This window comes from Anolis carolinensis, chromosome 4, assembly GCF_035594765.1.
Source record: "Anolis carolinensis isolate JA03-04 chromosome 4, rAnoCar3.1.pri, whole genome shotgun sequence".
NCBI lineage: Eukaryota > Metazoa > Chordata > Lepidosauria > Squamata > Dactyloidae > Anolis > Anolis carolinensis.
Window position 1 is genome coordinate 102,759,043 of NC_085844.1, and position 22,366 is coordinate 102,781,408.

The 22,366-nt window shown below is 39.1% G+C and overlaps 1 protein-coding gene across 4 annotated transcripts in view; it reads right to left on the reverse strand.

Moving 5' to 3' along the window:
• Nucleotides 1-3,528: 3,528 nt before the first annotated feature.
• Nucleotides 3,529-22,366, reverse strand: part of retreg1 (reticulophagy regulator 1) — a 63,503-nt gene continuing 44,665 nt past the window's right edge. For all 4 annotated transcript variants that reach the window (XM_008108852.3, XM_062977600.1, XM_062977601.1 and 1 more), the window contains 6 exons: nucleotides 15,910-16,036; nucleotides 13,766-13,850; nucleotides 12,913-13,050; nucleotides 12,541-12,605; nucleotides 9,444-9,570; nucleotides 3,529-6,782 (listed from right to left, as the gene is read on the reverse strand). In XM_008108852.3, the coding sequence (XP_008107059.2) occupies nucleotides 6,283-6,782; nucleotides 9,444-9,570; nucleotides 12,541-12,605; nucleotides 12,913-13,050; nucleotides 13,766-13,850; nucleotides 15,910-16,036 (1,042 nt within the window). In that variant the 3' untranslated portion in view covers nucleotides 3,529-6,282. The remainder of the gene's footprint in view (nucleotides 6,783-9,443; nucleotides 9,571-12,540; nucleotides 12,606-12,912; nucleotides 13,051-13,765; nucleotides 13,851-15,909; nucleotides 16,037-22,366) is intronic.

Here is a 22,366-nt window from a genome sequence, read left to right on the forward strand (position 1 = left end):
ACCTATAGCAGGATTTTCTTGACAAGGTTTGTTCAGGAGAGGCTTGCCTTAGGCTGAGAGAGTGTGACTTGCTCAAGGTCACCCAGTGGACTTCTATTCGACCCATAGGTGTCTATCCAACCCATAAGCTTCTGTTCAACCCATAGGCATCTGTCCACCATAGGCTCCTGTGGCTTCTATTCTAGCCATAGGCTCCTATGCCCAGCCATAAACTTCTATTCAACCCATATGCCTCTATGCCTAGCCATAAGCATTTATTTATTTGGCCCATAGGCATCTATTCAACCTGTGGGCATCAATGCCCAGGTGTAGGTACTTATTTATTCAACCCATAGGCATCTATGCTCAGCCATATTCCACCATAGGCTCTTATGGATATTATGCTACCCATTGGCATCTGCCCAGCCATGGGCATTTATTTGGTCCCGAAGCATCTGTTTGTCCCATAGGCATCTATTCCCAAACATTCTCATAAGTAGTCACTAGATGGCTGTCCACTAATCTGTAAATTTTGATTGCCGGCATCCTTACCTGAAATGCTTGGAACAGGAAGTATTTATGTGTTGTTGTTTATTTATTTTAGAATTCTTGTATTTGTATATATTACATAATGAGATATCTTGGAGGTGGGTCCCAAGTCTATACACAGAATGGTTTTTTTTATTTATACGTACACTACACACACAGACTGATGGTAGTTTTATAATGGTATTTTTTTAAAAAATGTGCATGAAACAGTTTGTGTACATTGAATAATCAGAAAACAAGAGTGTTGCTAGCTCAGCAATATTTTTGCAATATTTCAGATTTCTTAATTCCAGGTAAGGGATGCTTTTTATATTCTAAAATGTGAAGACTCTTTCTTGCTATATTTGTCAGGTATTCTGAAACCATTTAAAAATGTATTCCTTATACAGTAGAGTCTCACTTATCCAAGCTAAACGGGCCGGCAGAAGCTCGGATAAGCGAATATCTTGGATAATAAGGAGGGATTAAGGAAAAGCCTATTAAACATTAAATTAGGTTATGATTTTACAAATTAAGCACCAAAACGTCATGTTATACAACAAATTTGACAGAAAAAGTAGTTCAATACGCAGTAATGTTATGTTGTAATTACTGTATTTATGAATTTAGCACCAAAATATCACGATATATTGAAAACATTGACTACAAAAATGGCTTGGATAATCCAGAGGCTTGGATAAATGAGGCTTGGATAAATGAGACTCTACTGTATATATGGATTGGAAGACTTCAGCGTTTTAGAACTCAATGCTGAAGACTCATAAGTAGAAACCTAGAGTCAAAGAGTCACATGAAATTAGACACGTGAACCAGGGAGTTCAAGTGCCAGAACTATATATAACTTACTATCCTTGGTTCAGAAACATCCACCTGAATATAGGTGTCTGGAAGCACCTTTAAACTTTGTCAGTTTTTCTGTGAGTGGTAGTGTTTGGAATTGCATGATTCTGCTGTGCCTAAATGGAAACTTTTAAAATTTGAGTTTTAAGAGAAAAACTGAACAGTCATAATCATACAAGTGGTCTTGTTTGTGAAACTTCCAGTTTGATGAGATTTAATCTGATTTTTAGGCAAGCCCTGTTTTGACCATCATCTGGCTGGGTTTCCCAGTGTTTATTTCTTAAGAACAAAGGCTGTAGCTCTTTTAGGACTGGATTTATGGGATAAAGTGTACAGTCCATTACTTTTGCGAGGAACAAGCCTGCTGAACCTTTGAGTGTATTTAACTAATGCATTGCTTTCCAACCTTTGGTCCTCCAGGTGTTTTGGACTTTGGCTCCCACAAATCCTAACAGCTGGTAAGATGGCTGGGATTTCTGAGAGTTGAAGCCCAAAACAACTGGAGGACCAAAGGTTGGGAACCACTGAACTAATGCATGAAGGTTCATATCTAACATAGCAGTTTCAATAAAGATAATATTAGCTGTCTGCAATTTCCTGGCTAAATTTTACAAATCTTTAGAAAAATCCAGTTGAACTATTTTACAGAACTTTACAAAGATTTCACAGAAAGCAAAGGTAGCATTGGGTGAAAAGGGAGGAATGAAATGAAGAAAAGTGAAAACTAGTATTTAGGGTTCTATGACTTCTATGATTTGTGATGACATGATGTAACAATATTAGGCATTTCTATTAGATGTCCAGAAATAAAGTTTAGGTTTGAATTTGTGAAGGGCATTTTGAGTTCTCGGATTGCCTTTTGGTAAAAATCTGAAGTGAGCATACTAGAACATGTTTATTTCTGAGAGATTTATATCAAAAGCATTTGGATGTGTTGGGTCTAACTTGAGAATGTTTTAGTACTGAAACATTATGTTACTTAGTGTCCCCGAAGCAAGCAGAACAGAATGAAATGGTGTAGATAGGCCATGCCCACCAAATTTACCAATTACATGAGATTAGATGAGATATAAAATTTCACAGGAACCTATCCTAGCACAAATATAGATCCCATAAAATAGAATCTAAATTAACCAATTTTTAATGAGCCATGCCCATAAAATTCACCAGGTGCACCAGGCTGAGATGCTGTAAGCTACAAAAATTTCATGATAACCATCTTCTTATACTCATTTGGCCCAAACTGACTTCCTAAACATGACTAGAAATGCCAACTTTCTAGAAAAATGTGTGTATAACAAGTGGAAGGAGTTGGATTCTATATGATTTTGTTATTTGTTGTCTCATTCCCATGTAGCCCTGTTTAAGTTGAGGTTTTAGACAAATGGTTTTTAGACAAATGGATCTAATTTACATATATTTTAATTGTTATAATGTATTTTAATGATGTATTTTTATAGTTTTAATTGAGAATACATACTGTTTTTGTTTTATTATTATGTTCTTGGCATTAAATGTTGCCAACTGTTGTAAGCTGCCCTGAGTCGCCCCGGGTGAGAAGGGTGGGGTATAAATGCTGGAAATAAATAAATAAAATTAAGTTGTCAACTGAGTGGTTACGGCTCCATGGAAAGTTGGTGTGTCTAATGTCTTGCTGGAATGGGCTATGTTTCATAGGTAAGGAATGGCAGCCACCTCTGTGTATTCCTTTCCTAAGAAAACCCAATGAAATATTTGGGTTGTCATAAGTCAACAAATGACTTGAAGGTGCACACACACAGTGTTATGGAATGAATGAAAATTAAAAGACTTAAGTATAACTAGTGGTATGGTTACTGAGTGTGGTGGAGACAACTGAAATACTAAATAAGGAGGAATCCGTGCTTTAATTTCATATTCCATATCAGTAAATGCAGGCAGGCTGCAAAAACCCACACAAACAATTCAGCTAGGACTCTTGTATTTCTCTAATGGCATCCTTGCAATCCTCTTCTGAAATGAAAGCAGTTCAGTAAATGGCTGAAAGTGTGTCTGCCCGTCTATCCATCCCAGTCATTATGTCACACTGTTGGATGTGCTGTAAATTCACTTTCTCAGACCGCAAACAAATCCCAACGCTTGGTAAAGTATGGGAGATGGTGAATCAGTGCAGCTACACAATTGTTTTCATGACTGGGTCTTTATTTTATCACATTAGGACTGTACTTTTTAGTCCTGATACCAGAAAGAGAATTATTTACAAGTCTCAAGCAGGCCCTCCTGCTTTCACCGATAGATGGAACTTTATTTCTTAGAAAAGTACCATTATATCTGATATTTGGAAATCCCTGAAACATTTCTTGAAACAAAACAATAAAGTGCACACAGTTACAATATACAACACAACTGGGATGATGCTCCAAACCCTTTCCTACTGTCTTGTCAAATAGACTCTATTCCTTCCAATGCAGCCTAGTGCGTGTTTATTCAGAAGTAAATCCCACTGATTTAAGTTACTTACTCCAAAGTAAGAGCGAATAAAATTGCAGCCTTATCCATACAACGGGTAAGGTTTCATTCTCCAATTATTTCTTAAATGGGTGGGAGTTCTACTTCCTTCAATAATGTGTTCCTAAAATGTGTTTAATTCAATATTTCAGTCCCAATTTAGGGAGAACAATGGGATATAAATCAAATAATCTCTATCTTCACCATGAACAGGAAGCAGATGTTGAAAAGGAGGTAGAGAGAGATTACTGTTAGTTTCGCTTTATTGTACATCTATTTCGAAAATAGGATTTGTAGTATCTGTAAGATGCTCCTTCACATGTTTGCTAAAATCTTGAGAGACAATCCCAATAAAATCAAAGCTAAAACTACATAAAAACCTGAGAACACATGTATATTACTTGAGGGGCATTTGATTGGCAGCAACAACCAAAATATTGCATTAAGGAGTGCAATACCGACTGCAATCCTAAACACACTTACTACGGATAGATCCTACTGAAGTGGATGAGACTTGCTATAGAGTAAATATGCTTAGGATCATACAGATGCCTCTCATCTTTGGCAGGGAATAAATCCTGCTCCTCATATAGCGCCGTGCTAAAGAATGAAGTCAACAGAAAGAAGGGGTGATACCCACTCCAAGCAGAGACATAAGTATAATCCATAAGAAGCATATGCCCCTCTGGGTCTGTACCATCATTCAAATGCCCAAATTCATGTGATTGCAGGCAACCACATGTTTCTGCACCTGATGAATGGTTAATAGTATCAAGTAGTACTAAAGGGTACAGAGATACCTTGATCAAGCTACTTCAGAGTGAGAACTGATACCATGGTTGTTTGATATTGTTTGTCTGGAGTCTTATTAAACATTTTGGATGGGACAGGAGTGAAAAGAAAAAAGAGCTTCCGGCATACTTTACTTTAATACTTTAATACTTTAATGCATATTCTTCAGCAATATTAACATCATTATTGTTGCTATGACAGAAAATCACCCACTCAGCTAGGGGGTGAAAGGTCACAAGGTAATGTTTTTCATGTTAGAATGTCAGTAAAACTCTAAGAGTCTGACAAAAGAGATGATATGGTCCCTCAAAATCTGCTGGCTTCTTACACCATGCTACTAAAACTAGTTGCATTTCTTCCTTTAAAGTTTGGTTTACCTTAATAAGGCACTGCCTGTTTCTATCAATTTTAAAAGGTAAACCAGAAAGTATAGAAGATTGTTTCATTTTTAAGATGACCCAAAGTCTGCCACAGAATATGCTAAGTGTAAATATTAGGAGTGTTTTATGGCAAAATCTCTCTACTTATATGCCAGATATATTCTGCATTTTTTTTTTGCGGGAGAACTCAGTATCAACGGTCTCTATAGTTTTAGATACAACCCTGCAGTTATGTTTTGGAAGAAAAAGATTGCACAATCGATGGAGCTGACGATAAAGAGACTGCCAATCCAATTTCTGTATTGATTTTCTCAATTTCTCTGCCCTTTCATCCAAAAGTCAGCTTCACACTGGGTACACCCCCCCCCCCCCACAGAGTTAGCATATACAGTCTTAAACACAGTATTTTTGCTTCATTTTCTGGGGCCTAATGCAAGGTTTCAGATGGAACATGAAGCATAACATTAATTTATTTTGTTAGGCTCTAAAGCAGCGGTCCTCAACCTGTGAGTCCCCAGATATTTTGGCCTTCAACTTCCAGAAATCCTAACAGCTGGTAAACTGGCTGGGATTTCTGGAAGTTGTAGGCCAAAACACCTGGGGACCCACAGGCTGAGAACCAATGCGCTAAAGCCTCAATGTTTTTCCATAATTAGAAAATGCATCATCCCGTCTTGGCCAATAAGAATATTGGGGAAATTAGGCAAATATTAGGCAAAATGGCAACCCATTTTGAAGGTGGCACCCTGATTTTATACATTAGATGATATTTGCAAGAGTATTCAGACCCTTCTCCATTCTGGAGGTATTGATATTCTGCTACACAGGAGGCAACTAGGACATGATGGCTTTTTGTTCCCTGTTGGTATTTTCTCTCCCTGAAGCAATGCTGCCGATATGTTTGAAAAATAAGAGTAAAAAGGCTGGAGGTGAAGAAGATTTGGTTAAGCCAAAAGGGAGCTACATTTGGCAAATTTAATATATATATGTGTGTGTGTGTATATGTATTAAATCCTTGCCTCTTAAATTCCTTTGAGACAAAATAATGGGCTAAGTGTTTTTCCCCATTTCTATGGCATCGCTATTGGAAACAAAACTACCAGTGTCAACTGCTCTATAACAAGTTCACTCTGTATGAAGGACGTTACAGCACATCTAAAATAGATGGAGCTTGCAGCTCCTCATTTTCTTTTTTTGCCTTTTATGTCTGTATTTTGTTTTGGCTATATACTATGAAGCAGCTCCAATTTGCATATTAATGACCTCCAAGCAGGTTTGAAAGGAAGCCAGAGGACTTCTTGTTTCCCTCTAGCTCAGACTTCTGGCCTTTGGTAAGTTCCAGTTCACTCTCCATCTGCTCAAGCTCTGATTGGTCAAGCAGTTCAAAATCATCGCCTTCTTCTGTGTCAGTCTCTTCACCTAAATTGGGCTCTGCTTGCAGGGACTGCAACTGGTCTCTGACAGCTGCTGACACCACGGACGTGACAACCTCACTAGCAATGGCTCTTGCCATGTTGGCAGCCTGATTGTCGATCAAAGGCAAGGAAAGGCCTGCTGCAGAGTGCCCTTCCCGCCTCGGCTGGGTGCCCTGATCCAAGGGGGCTGCGGAGAGACGATCCTTCTTCTTCCCTTGGTGGGCAGGCAGGCCGATGCTGGAATCATCCTCATCGTTTGTAGCCATGCCGTTTTCCACAGATGGAAATTCTGCAAGATCTCTTGTGAAGACCTCCTCGTGGTCACTGGGGCGATCAAAATCTATTAAACAGAAAAAGTGTCAAAGAGGGGAAATCCACTGCCTCTTTGTTATCTGTGATACAATGTATTTCCCCAAAAAGAAGGCCGGGTTAATTTTTGCTCCAAAAGACACACTAGGGTTTATTTTCAGGGGAAGTCTTATTTTTCCATGTATCAAGTGCACACTTTATTGGTGCGTTTTGTCTGTACTCTGATTGATCATTTGGTAATAAGTCTTGAATTTATCTAGTGTTTACATAGGCGTTTATCTATCCAAAGGCACCAGCTTGGGTATTTACACATACTTAATTACAATTTATATTATCATTTGTTTTAGGTATTAATGCCAATAATTTTATTTATTTATATTTAATTATATATTAATATCATTATGTTATAATTCAACATGTCTGTTGTGTGTTGCAATAGATGTACTACTGGTAAATGTGTCCAGCTGACAATCTTAACTGGGGCTTATTTTTGGGATAGGGCTTATATTACAAGCATCCTGAAAAATCATGTTTGGGCTTATTTTCCAGTTAGGTCTTATTTTCTGGGAAACAGGGGCAGTAGTAGTAGAGGTAGTAGTAGCAATACTACTACTATTACTACTAATAATAATAGTCTGGCATCCGTCTAGGTCGTTCCCAGTCGGTAAAGCTGGGGGACACCTGCTCGGACCTCTAGCCATTGACCTGTGGGGTCCTGCAAGGTTCTATTCTGTTCTCCATGCTTTTTAACATCTACATGAAACCACTGGGTGACGTCATCCCGAGTTTTGGAGTTTGGTGCCATCTCTACGCAGATGACACCCAACTCTACTACTCTTTTCCACCTAAATCCAAGGAAGCCCCTCGGATACTGGACCAGTGTCTGACCGCTGTGTTGGTATGGATGAGGGCGAACAAGCTGAAGCTTAATCTTGACAAGACAGAGGTCCTCCAGGTCAGTTGTACATCTGATCGGGGCATAGGATGGCAACCTGTGCTCAACAGGGTCGCACTCCCCCTGAAGGCGCAGGTCCGCAGCTTGGGGGTCCTCCTGGACTCAGCGCTGACACTTTATGCTCAGGTGTTGGCGGTAGCCAGGAGGGCCTTTGCATAATTAAAACTTGTGCGCCAGCTGCGACCGTACCTCGAGAAGTCAGATCTGACCATGGTGGACCATGCCTTAATTACCTCTAGACTGGTAGACAAGGTGCAGGTGATCACTTACAAAGCCCTAAACGGTTTGGGACCCACCTACCTTCGTGACCGCATTTCCCCCTATGAACCTGCACGGTCTCTATGCTCGTCGGGGAAGGCCCTCTTCTCTTTCCCACCACCCTCGCAATCGCGGTTGGTGGGGATGAGGGAGAGTGCCTTCTCCATTGTGGCCCCCCAGCTCTGGAACTCTCTCCCCAGGAAGATCAGGCAGGCCCCTACCCTCCTTACTTTTCGGAAGAGCCTGAAAACTTGGCTCTTCCAACAGGCCTTTGGTGACTGACTTCCATAGTAAAGGACTGACTTGTTGCCTATTTTATCTTTATTGCACTTTATTCCTTTAGCCAGCCATAGTTTCCTTTGTTTACGCCTTCCCCAGTACTTTAATTGGGACAATAGTTCTGGTATTATCCTCCCCCCGATTGTATCTGACACTACTGACACTTTCTTTGGCCCAATTACTTTTAAGAGCCAACCCAGGATTTTATCAAAGTATGTCTATTTTATGTGACCTTATTAGTTTTATGATCTGTTTTATTGTTGATTGATTTGTTTTATTGTTGTGTTTTTACATTGTTTGTTTAGCCTGGGCTTGGCCCCATGTAAGCTGCCCCGAGTCCCTTCAGGGAGATGGGGCGGGGTATAAAAATAAAATTATTATTATTATTATTATTTTATTATGTCACAGCAAACAAGATAGATATGCTGGATTTCGTATCACAAAATCACAAGTCAAACACTTCCCAAGTGTCTAGGATTGTGTGATGTATTCTCGGATTATTATTATTATTATTATTATTATTATTATTATTATTATTATTATTATTATTATTAGGCATCAGGTCCCTCTTAGATATTCAGTATACAGGCAGTCCCTGAGTTACAAACATCCAACTTACAAATGACTCTTAGTTAAGAATGGGGGTAAGACAACAGGAAGTGAGAGAAATCTACCCCTAGGAAGGGAAATTAACTCTTGGAAGAGTTATCATGGGGGAAAGGTGTTTCCACTGAAGATAATTTTACACTTAAAATTATACCTGTTCTAAATTACATACAAATTAAACTTAAGAACCTATCTTGACCATAACTTGGGGACTGCCTGTATTCAAACACACATCTGGGTGTAATTTGCTTTTGTATGAAAAATCAAAAGTACCTGCTCATAATGTTTGAAAACTTGGAAAGCAAACCATCCTGAATGGTTTTGGATGACTAGAAAAATGTTAAGGGAGGTTTTTTTTAAAATACACTCTACACTTACAGGATTGGGAGGGGTTGTTAATTCTGAAATTATAGCATTAACACTGAAACAACTCACAAAAAAGAAAAAGTTTTTCTTCCAAATTTAAAAGTTGAAACACTGATGCCAAGATGTACCATAAACATATCACTAAATGACAGAGCACAGGCTTTTATATTTATTTGCCAATCATCCTTCCTTTGTTAAAAACAGAAGGTGCAAAGTCATAGTACCTACCATCAGATATGTCTGTCTGCGGAGTGTTTCCTTCTGATAAATTGAAAGTTCCATTGTCAGTCCAAGAAGCCTCTGAAACATCTGTATCGGATACAGACAATTCTTTGGCCGCAGCTGTGGGACTAACCTGTATTTGAAAAACCAAAATTGCAAAACTCAGTGCTCTTAGATTCTCAGCTAGATTTAAATATCTATGTTGTAGAACATATACTCATGAACAGTAATCCTCTGACTACCTAGATAAGGAGCACTCAAGGCATAATCTCTGAACAGTACAGAAATAACTTTTGAATAACAGCATGATTAAATGTATCATTTCCCTGCAATATATCAGTACCTTACTTGCCAGAATATAACAAAACAGTTTTCCCTTATTTTGTAGAAGATGGAGATGTAGTTGATTTCTAACAATTTCCTAGAAAATGTAGAATGACCAAAAAACAAAAAACAAAACCCCCTTCTACAGTTGTACTTTGCCTACAGCTGTAATGGGGAAACTAGGGAAACAAAATGTGGAGGTGGACCAACATCTCACCAACATAGTTGTGTGTTTACTATGTCTTCAATTAATTTTCTTACACTAATAACAAAAGGTGAACAAATGTATTTACGACATTTATATCCAAGCGATACTAAATTAAGCAGTGCTGTTAATTTTTGGGTCTGCCATTGTCAGGATCCCCAATCCTTGACATCTCTGCTCAGCTGACAAAGAACAGATTCCAGCCATAAAGCAGGCCAGCCATAAAACATCAATTACACTCTGGTAGGTGAGAGTCCCTATATATATGGCTCAAAAGAAGGTTCTGGTATTCGGTACAATAAAACTTGTTGGAATCTACCCGCGTGTGTCTTGGTGCTTTCTTTGGAAGACGGACCCACAGCACAACTGGGAGAAGAGAACCCGACAGCCATTAAGTAGGAGTTGACTTGAAGGAAGAACCACAATTGCAGACTTAGAAACAAACTACAGTAGAATCTCGCTTATCCAACATAAACGGGCTGGCAGAACGTTGGATAAGCAAAAATGTTGGATAATAAGGAGGGTGTAAAGATGTCATGATCATTGTGTTTTATTCATGATTGCTATGTTAGGGTTGACTGTTTAAGGTTATATATTTCAGCTATTCTTATACAGAAGCTGGGAGCCTCTAAGGCATGGCCAGGAAAAGGGGCGTGGCTTCACCTTGCTGGTGGAAGCCTTAGAGTTCAAAAATTTAGCAGTTGGAATTCGGCAGTTGGAGTTTGTCGGTTGAGCAGAGCAGTTGGTTCTGTTCAGTGAGAAAGGAGGGTGATTGAAAAAAAGAGATTGTGGGAGGAAGTTGAGCAGCTAGAGAGTTTTAGCGGAGAAGGGCTAAAATTAAAGTTGCTGAGTCTTTAGTAGGAATAACTAAAGAGCTGAGGCTATATCCCTAAGTCAAGGAGGACTAGGGTTAACCAGTTAAACTCCCCAATCCAAGTTTGATCGGGTACAGGTCAACTAAGTTCAAGAAGGACAGTATTCCTAACTGAAAGAAACAAGTAATATAAAGCTGATACCATACTAAGCTCAGTGAAACTATTGAGAAATCTTGCAACATTTACTGTACAGAAGTAACATCGTTCACCTCAAGATATAACATTCTTGCAACCATCAAGCTTTGTGCTATAAATAAACAAGTTACTGTTTCTTCAAATGTTGCTTATTATTTGAGCAAAGCATCTTTCAAAGGTGGTGGCAGCGACAACATTGAAAAGTGGAATACATAGAGGTAGAAGTTGAATCCTTCGCAATTTGGTGGCAGCGGTGGGATCCAAAAAGATTCCATCCCTGTCATCACACTTCTTTACAGAGGGATTAAGGAAAAGCCTATTAAACGTCAAATTACATTATGATTTTACAAATTAAGCACCAAAACATCATGTTTTACAACAAGTCTGGCACTTGTTTGGGAGCGTGGCTGCACTTGTGTTGTTGTTAGGTGAGTTGGCCCTCTGCGCATTGCTGCCTAGAAAAACAGCTATGGATCTGTGAAGGAGGCAGACTGCGTCAGAAAATACAGAATGTTGGATGAGTGAAGGTTGGATAAGCAAGACTCTACTGTATGTATATACCTGATTTGTGCCATATATTCCACAAAACTGCAGTTTCCACAAAGATTATCTGTTCTGGTTGCTATCCAAAAGTGAAGAAGGATGCATAAAGAGTGAGTGATAGCAGCAAGCCATGGGGGGAATGGAAATGGTCTACTGTGGCCATGGGGGGAATGGAAATGGTCTACTGTGATCCTCGTCCCCTGCCTTTGCTTGACAAAAGCAGGATTTTTATGCCTATATCCTGAGTAGAGAGCTGTATGGGGCAAATAGGGACTACATTCTAGGTTCTCGAAGATCTGGAGGCTCCATTTCAGGTAGAAAGCACAAGGCAGAGGGAGCAAGAAAAAGCAGGAGTGTTTCCGTGGCTGTAACAAATTGTGTCTTACATTCAGTAAGCTGCAACAGACAATACTGTCACACCTTGGGTTCTGACAACCTAGGATGCCACCAAAAGCTTGTGGGGCACACTAATGGGTCTGGAGGGCCACACTTTGCCTGCCTCTACCAAATCTGGTCACCTAAAATACTGACAAGGATATGTATGTGAATATTACAGTACCTTTCTGGTGGAAATAAGATGATCATATGTTTTTATGATTATTTATATTTATGTAATTTGGGTTTACATAATGTGTTGATTTATTGTCCATATGCTGGGGTTGTGGGATGAGGATATTATATTATGTATGTGTTTGTGGTCTTAAGTACACTACTTTGAGTCTCATTTGTGGTATAAAAGTAAATAAATAATAATCATACTTTAGATGCATGCAAGATAACTGTTTACACCAGAGCCCTGATTATAAGTGCTTGGTGAGAATGAAGCCTTGACTTCTATTTTCAGCATCCCCAGATATTTCAGGATGCAGACCAACTGAGAAACTTAAACTCAGATCTAGTTATACTTGCCTCAAACTCATGTTGAAAAGGCTGAGGCTGCAAGAATTCTAGTGCTTGGGGGTGAGGGGGTGGGGAGAAAAACAAGAGACAAGACGCTTTATTTTCTAAAGATTCAACTAACCTTGGGACACAGGGCTGATATATCCAGTTCACTGTCATCTTCTGTCATCTTTATTTTTATCAATTCTGGAAAACAAGGCCATATTAAATTAGTTTTGTCTGAATATTTTGCTACAAAGTAAATACTTTCTATTAAAATTCTCTGGATGCCTCTCAGTAATAACTTAATTAAAATGACAGTGTTCAATGCCTGACATTACATAGTTACTTAAATGTTATTCCTCCCCACACAGAAATCCTAAGATGGGTGTGCATTTGTTTGTTTAATGTAAATGGAAAAAATTAACTTCAGGATTAGTACATCTTTTCCTTGTTTGATATTGAAAATTATGGTCATGAAAATTACAAAGGATAGGCAGATGGGAAATCTTACCAGCTTTCTCTTTCAGTTTTTGCTGGATATAGTCCCCAACACCAAAGTCCAGTTTCAGCAGTAGGGGCTTAATATTGCTATATACCTTCTGTCCAAATTCATTGCGTGCAAAGAATGGACATAAAAAGGCACATAGTACTGCAAAGAAAGGGAGACAGGAAATTACATAACATTCAAAACAGATATATGTTTGAACCACATCTTCTGGTATAACGCATTTCAGATTCTTCTTAAAACATGTAAAACAATTTCCATATAAAAAAGAGGCATAAATCTGCTCTCCATAACTTCCCACAGAACCCGACCAAGGATTTGCCTGGGGAAAAAAGTTTTGTGAAATAGGAAATCCTTGTTGCACTCTTCAACTTGCAAGATGAGAATATTACTACTGACATTACTGAATTTTGCAAAACTCATTGGTATAGTTACAGAAAGCACCTTAATACTTTGACAGTGAAACTGGATGTCTATATTTTTAAAAGTAAAATACAGCACAGTGAATGGGATTAAATGGTATTAAATTCTATGACTAGTTTCCATGGAATTGCAGCATGAATCTCTAAAAAGTATGTTTGAACTGTTTGTGATAAAATAAATAATGGGTTATTGCTTCTTTTGTGATGGAGTATCAAATATCTGCCCTTGTGGAAAACTTTCATTTTGGTGGGTAACCTATGAACCTAGCAGCTAAGCCACAGTTTGTTGCCAATGGAAGATTAAAATGTCTCCTTACTGAGGATTTCAATTGCAGGTGTGAAGGCTGTGTGGAATGCAATTGTGCATGTTATTATAGAAATCTTGTGACTGCAAAATGATTCCCTGCTGCATCCCGTAAGAACTGGGAGGAACTTACCTAGAAGATAGGAGAGGACAATTCCAGGGACATAACTTCCCAAGATTGTGAAGAATGTGCACACACTGCAGACCAAAAGGCAAAACTGTTCAAGTAAAAGAAAACAATGAAAAGTAGTACAATGGGATCATTTCTGTCACAGCCAGTACCTATGGTAAACAAGGCTTACAACATGTTGCTTGAGATCAGCTGAGATCCACACTATTATTTCCATTTATGCATTAGATGAGCAGTGGAAATGCTTGTTATAGTAAGCGGCACTTTCTGTACCATAGAAAATAGTTCTTTTTGCAAATTCTTTTTATTTCCTTTCCCCCTACAAAAACTGAATTTGTGTGAGTTTGGAAAGGATGCTTGGAGAACACCTTTGTAGCTCAACATTAGTTCCCATGTTATTGCTTTGACCGGAGATGTGGGGAATCAGTCTTTCCCACCATCTCAACGAAATGTGTTGCAAGAAAGAAACCAGCAGGGGAGAAGCTGACCAGCTCATTAGTTTTGTCTAATGGCCTCAGGGAAACAGGTGATTGGAAAAGCCTGAGGAGGTTGGTGAGATGACTTGTGAGAATTTTGTGAGGGCCTCTCCGGTGCTTAGGCAGGTAAGGCTTCTTGAACTGGTAGTGTAAGTGGAAACTGTGTTCCCTGTGCATTTAGGGCTAGTGTTGGCCTCTGTTTCTTCACCAATTCCTTCATGTCACAAGACTTCTGAGCATGGTGAAACTAATGATGCCTTATGTTTTCCTTATCAGAGTTCACGTTTTGTTAACCTTAAAGGAGCTATCACAGAGTTGGACCACTTAGGATAAAAGTTTGGGCTAAAACTTGGGAATGGATTCACAGCCAACAAGACTCACCAGTCACAACTGGACATTGAAACTATCTTTTGTTTCTTCTTCATACTCTCAGCTAAAAGAGTATGAGGAAGAAACAAGGGATAGTTTCAATGTCCAGCATTGCCATCTGACTACTCTTACTTCCATATTCCAATTAGGCACAAGATGTGGCCATGTGCTGGAACCTCATTTAAGCTGTTACATCCACATGCACCCCAGTTTAGAAATAATTACTGACTTCTGCATTTATCATGTAGAAATCAATTCAGAAATAAAGCAAAACCAGAAACTTTATTGATCCAACTTAAAAACTTTTGAGTTTGCAGCACTCATAGCTCTAGTATTGCAAATTCATAGTGAAATCAACATTATTAGCTCTCCCCAAGCCAATCATTGCCAAATGGTGCACACCAGAAAAATTGCTTATAATGTTAGAGAGGAAATTACAGAAGAACTCTCAGAAGGACAATCCAGTAGCTCCAGAAATCCCTCAAACTGCAATCTATCCTTATTGGACCCTATATAGTGTTCCCTTGCTACTTCGCAGTTCACTTTTCTGCTCCCTTGCTGTTTTGTGGGTTTTCAGTTAATATTAATGTACACATTTATTGTGGTATTTTTGCTTTTCCACAGGTTTTTGCGGTGTGCAAAGAGTTTTGGAAGGGGGGGAAATAAAGTGAGAGGGGTGAGGGTAGGGAAGGCTTGAAAATAATAAAAAAAAAGGTTATTTAGCTTCCATTCTTCTTCTCTGGCGGCATACTGTATATTGTAACTGCTAAAATAAAGTACAGACTGCACTGTAGTAAGTGGTCTGTGGTTTTCTCTTCTCCACACATAGAATAAATATAGTGTCCCTACTTCACGGATTTTCACTTATTGCGGGTGGTCCTGGAACATAACCCCCGCGTTAGTGAGGGAATACTATACTGCTTTATTGTCACAGGCATCAATAAAACACACATATCCCCCATCCCAGTCCCAGCCCTGGTCCAAGCAACAATTTGGATGACTTTATGCTATTGAGTCAGCTTTTCATAATACAGTAATGATGGTCGCATTCTCAGATTCTTTGGAAATTCACCTATCATTCACACCAGACATGTTCGCTAATCTTACTTCTACCCTAAATTGTACAATCATTTCCTTAGATTGCAAATCTATGCACATGTACCTGAAGGTAAGGCCTGTTGAAATCAATGAGTAAACATGTACTGGATTGTATTGTTAATGGCTTTATTGACTGGTTATTGTTATATCTTCACTAGCATGTGACTTCATTAGAATGAGGTATATCATAGGTCTTTGTTTTACCTTGCCAGGATTCTGCTCTTTGAAGTGAGACATTTCTTGGAGAAATATGGAGAAACTCATCATTGCTTCTTCTAAACACTGATTCAGCCAGAGCCTGTATTCAGATTTGGAATCAATGACTTCCCAGCTGTAAAGGAGACATGAATTTGAAAAACAGGTTCACCCAAATTATTCTTGCTTCTACCTGTCTTCTTTATGTCCAGTTAATTTTTCCTCAATAACAGTTCTAAACTGTTGCCACTATAAAATAGCAGACATCCTTTCATCTCAAAGGGAATAGTTTGTTAGATTAATCCTATACAGGCAGTCCACAAGTTACAAAAAAGAAAGGTTCTGTAAGTTTGTTCTTAACTTGAATTTGTATGTAAGTTGGAACAAATACATTTTAAAGTGCAATTGCACACACACACACACACACACACACACACATACATATACATACGTACATACATACATACACACACATACATATATACGTGCAAGCTTTGGATAGCATTGGGAAGGAAGGCATTTGTTTTTGCTGTCTGTGCCTCTATTGAAAATTTCACTTTACTTTCTGTCCCTGTGACAATTGGATTTTGAAAACTGTGGCTTGTTGTAGAAACAAGGATTAGTGACAAAGCTTCAGTGGAGGCACATTTTCCCCAGGTACACTCTTTCAGGAGTGAATTTCTCTTCCGAGGGGTATAGTTCTCTCCCTTCCTGTTGTCTCACCCCTATTCTTAACTAGGAATTGTTTTTAAGTCAGATGTTTGTAACTTGGGGGCTGCCTGTACTTTTCTCTTTTTCACATGCAACAAAGTCTGTTGTCTATCACTGCTGAGAAGTCATAGGCTTCAGAAGAAAAATTAGCGGCGAGAGTGGGAAATACCAGATTGTTTTTTCAACACAGTGTTGTTGTTTTAGCTCCAGGGATTAGCATGCTAAAATAGAAAACAAACAGCTGCAGAAACAGTATGAGAAAGGATTTTACAGGTACAGTAGAGTCTCACTTATCCAAGCCTCGCTTATCCAAGCTTCTGGATTATCCAAGCCATTTTTGTAGTCAATGTTTTCAATATATCATAATATCTTGGTGCCAAATTCGTAAATACAGTAATTACAACATAACATTACTGCATATTGAACTACTTTTTCTGTCAAATTTGTTGTATAACATGATGTTTTGGTGCTTAATTTGTAAAATCATAACCTAATTTGATGTTTAATAGGTTTTTCTTTAATCCCTCCTTATTATCCAAGATATTCGCTTATCCAAGCTTCTGCCAGCCCGTTTAGCTTGGATAAGTGATACTCCACTGTATTTATAACCCTAGACTGGCATATAGAGCACTGTTTAGTCTGGAAAAACCTGTGCTACACATTGCACGTAGTTCAATTACAGTTCTTAATTATGCTGAGAAAATGTCATTTAATATTGAACTATCTCAGGGTGTTGTGCAGGTGAAATCTGTACTGATTAAAACAATATACACGATTGTTTTAAAAGATATTGAAGTTATTATCAAGTGAAAATGGATTTAAAATATTATAATGGGTTAAAAACTGTATATAACAATGGAGATACATCACTGAGCCTCAAACGCTTTAATATGTAGTCATGGTTTTATTTGGTGCTTAAACAAAACCAGTGCTAGTTCACGAAATTCTAAGGGAAGACCATTCCAAAACTGGATTGCCACAGCTGAGAATGCACTCTCCAACACCCTCATACAATGTGTTCACTTCACCGGTGGAACACAAAGGAGACCCCCTCCTAATATTAATGTTCATGCAGGCACATATAAGCAGAGGCTTTCCCTCTCCCTAACATCTATCTGCTAATCCCTTCCCCAAATAAACAACTAAATGAAGCAGTGGGATTTTGAGAGGGGTGCTGTTTACTTTCAAGTGTTCTTTTACCATTTAATTCACCACTTGGTTAGTCATTGCCTTTCATATCCTCTTGCTAATCTCTACCTCGCACAGATATGGTGGCTGAAATCTTACATGATCAAGCATAACATAAGAGTTCTGCATGTGGGACTCTCCTACAGGTCCTCTATTTTCACTTTCTGGATTGAGCACTGTGCTGCTGCATAGCCCTTCCAACATCATTCTGTTGCTGGTGAAGAGTGAGGTGGGTTTAAGGCAGAATGAGAACATCCTTCACCCAGATCCACTGGAGTCTTCCACCAGTCTCAGAGGGTAATGTCATTGTTTTGTATCTGGCTCTGACACAATAGTAAGATACTTTACTTTAACTTGTAACCTGCCACATAACGGCCATAGGAGAGGGACTACTGCCTTGCAATTATAAGTTGAGGGCACCCGGGGGGGGGGGGGGGGGGAGTTTGCTTGTTTTGGAAAGTGGGAGGGAATGCCAAGTTCTGCAACATCATGAACATAGGATACACACGGGTAATGTGGATGTATGCCTGCGTATGTCACTAACAGTATTCCAGCCAAAGTGAAATACACATCTGCCACTCCTTGCCAGCACTTCAGTCTCCAGTCTCTTTACACACATTGTGTTTTTAAAGTATACAATGCATTTCTGCTCAAGAGTTTTTCTTGCTCTCAAATTCAGAGTAAATTTTCAGTAGCCCAAGCATTTAATCACCAAGATTTATAAGCTTGTCTTATGTGTGATGCAGACAGGTCTGTGAGCTCAGTGATTACAAGAGGCACCTAGTGAACAAATTAGGCTGACAAAAAGCATAAGAGCCTGTGAACACTGTTAGGTATACCAAGATGACAAATGGATTTTTCCACTGATTCTCTGCTCCATAATTTCTTGGTAGACAAAGAATTCTAGTCTTTTTAAAAAGACAGCTGGATCCTCACAGCAGCTTTCTTGAACAGGACAAAGGCACAAGCAAACATCTGCATACCTTCAAATACAATTTTCTCCAGTAGTAATCAAATGCAAAAAAGGCCCCAGCAACTCACCCTCTGACACCAGAATAAAATATATAAAGATTGCTAGCTGTAATGGAGTAGGCCTAAATGTTGAAGGACACATCAGAACAGCCGTGCTTTCAAAGACAAACCAAGGACATAGGAAAGTGAATTGTTCCCTGTCAACAATCCAGTTCTGGTAGTTTTGTCTCCATTCTAAGACCTTCAGCAAAACAAATGGTGTTATTTGCCCACTGAAAACAAAGCTATCTCAAAAGATTTCACAAAACAATGCAGATTCTTCTATTTGCTACTAAGAAAACTCACTACCCAACAACAAGAGGGAACAAGGGAATATGGGCCATGGAAGATAACACCACCATCCCAACCAAATAAAACATCTTGCACTGAAACCCTGCAAGCACTGCATCAGGATAGGCAAATTTGGGATCTCGGAACTACATTAGCTCTACAGGAAAACCTTAGGACCATACCGACCCCGCCACACCTTGAAAAATAAATGCCCCTAAACACCCTGTAGGAATGATAGAGAAATGCTTTCACTTAATTTTTGGGGCCATCTAGACCATTTAAGGGTCAGAAGAGGTCTATTTTAACAACAGGAACTAAATTGACCAACATTTTAAAAACTACTGCCCCCCCCTCAAAAAAACCCACAACAACAGCAGTGAAAATTGCTTCAGTGGCCCTTGCAGACATTTGAGGGGTAAATAATTTTTGTTGACTCCTGAGGGGATAACTTTGTCCACCCCCCTCATTACACCATTAACAACTTGTTTTCAAATGGAATGTAAAGATGATCTCCTTGCATTCAATGCCTAACAGGGTGATCCAGAAAGTGAACAAATACAGTCAGGCAGATGAATCACTTCGGCTCCATGGATCCCAAGTCCCTTTGCACCCATGCTACAAAACCGGTACTTAGGTATGGATGCCTGAGGATTCAGGAGCTTTAATCCTCAGTATTGGAGAAGCCAAAACTGTACACCATTGTGCTGACATGTTTTCACTTCTATGGTCAGGAAGGACAAAACTCTCACAAATAAGTGCTGATTTCTCCTTTGGGTGAGGCAGAAGACAGTGAGATAAAGGTGAAAAGGACTCAGTACACCATGAGCGGCCCAATGGCACAGCCTAAGGGCACAGGTACCAGCTCTGGATACTTACCTTTTTTGAACTCTAGTTCCAAGAGCACTCTATCCAGCACAGCTATTAGCCATGTTAGCTGGGAGGGGGGATTTCTAGGAGTTGTTATCTTAAAAAATAATTCTTCCAAACTCTGTGTCAGTTACACAGTCTTGCTGCTCTGTATCATATTGTCTATGTTCAATTTGCCCTTCACATTCTTAACATGCTTCCTTTGGGATAATCCTGTCCCAGTTTCACATTATATTCTTGCCCATAGTCACAGAACCATTTAGCAGACAGAGCCAAGAAGAATGTTTGATCTGAAGCTTTGGGTTTTATTCTCTTGTGAAAGAGCGGCCTAAGATAGAGACAAACAGGCCAAGCCATCTCCTAGCAGTTAGGACAAACAGATGTCGCAACCCATCACAGCCCTCAAACGCTAGCCAGGAGATTCAGTTCCATTGGGTTCTCTGAAAATGACGAATGGCTTCATGCTGTTGGTTTGTAACCAGGCATGTGCTACAGGGAAAATACGCCAATGGGCTTTTCTTAGAAAGGTCAGTAACATCTCATATTACCGACATTAAAAAATCCAGAACGCCTCCCTAAGACTTGCTGGAATCTTCTAGTCATGTGAACAGGTTTGGGTGTACACTGACACATTAGTTTTGCTCCCAATTACGAGAATGAAGCAATGACATGAGGTGGCAAATAAAGTATTTTAACAGCACAAACACAATGCAAGTAATTACACAGCTTCTGGGATTTCCAGCACCTCGAAGTAATAGCTTTGGGACTGGATGATGAGCAATCATGCCTTACTGGACCTTTTAATGCTGTTTGTTCTAAAAGTGACAAATTGTTACATTTACAAGCTCTAAACACTCTATTTCTAAAGATTAAAACAAACAAATCCAAGAAGATTACAGAATCAGAAGCGCATGCAATGCTTGTTTGCGACTGAATCTGAAAAAAACCTGAAACTGCAGCATAATAAAGGCAGACAATTTCTTCAAGTTCTGTAAGTAATAAATATAAGAGCCCCTGAGCAATGCCTGTTTCACACAGATGCTAGAAAATCAACACAGAAAATCATGTGACAGAAGAAGTGATTGGCTTTCCTTGTACTAGTGACCCTAGAGTAATCCGCCAACTGACTTTTCTCTCTGCTCCAGACTTCTCATTCACATAACCAGGTATCCCCTGACAGTCCTTCGCAGGAATTGCGATGTCATATTAATAGGCGGTGCTAAGAAAAAGCTAGCAAACCCGCTCTGAACAAATCCTGCCAGGAAAACCTTGTGATAAGTTCACCATAGGGTTGCCATAAATAGGAAACAAAGGTACAAAACAGCAACACATGTAAACAGTTTCACAGTGAGAAATTTATGTGATGCAAATAACACATAGTTGTCAGAGCAACCGGTACCTAGAATTTCCTGTTAAAAATGAGAAACTATAAAATGTATTTAAACAAGCAAAAATAGAGCCTAATAATTTCATATTTAAAATATCAATTGGTGCATCTTAAGTCAACAATGATTAGCAAAGCTTTTATTTCTCTTTATTAATGAACTTCAACATCAACTCTCAACCTAGCATATTTAGGTTTACAACAGTGTTATAGAACAAAGAAATACATGGCCTTGCCTTTGTATTTCTGTGCCTTTAAGTTGTTTCTGACCCATGGCAACCCTTTCGCAGGGTTTTCTTGGCAAGATTTGCTCAGAGAGCATTTGCCTTTGCTTTCCTCTGAGGCTGAGAGAATGTGACTTGGCTGAGCTTACCCAATGGCTGAGTTTACCCAGTGGGCTTTCATGGGTAAGTGAGAATTTGAACCCTAGTATTCAGAGGTATGATTTAGTGCTTAAAACCAGTACACCATACTGGTCCTTGAATGTCATGCACTGAAAAAAGGAGATTGAAGCTGAAATTGTTAATATCCCTGAAGTCAAATATTTGACTAATAAAGCTGGCGATCATGAAGGATGAGAAAACAAAGCTATATCCGATAGCAATTCTGTGGAAAGGGAAACAAAAAAGATTGAAGCTTACTCAAGGGAAGCAACGGTAAATATAAAGGGCCCTGGTCTAACATCTGAGCTTCCCTTATCCAGAATTCTGAAATCTAAAACACTACAAAATTTCCCATATGAGTCGGTGATATTTTTATACCCCACAACCATTTCCCTGAAGAGACTCAGAGCGGCTTACATGCGCGACCAAGTCCAGAGCAAACAGAAAAGTTTACCAACTAAAACACAATTAAAAACATAATCACATATCACATATATTCAAAATTTGTTTCATGTACAAAATTGAACTGGAGGGAGAGGCAAGTTGTTATTATTGTTGTTATTGTTGTTGTTGTTGTTGTTGTTGTATGACACAGCAAACAAGTCGAACACTTCCCAAGTGTCTAGGAGTG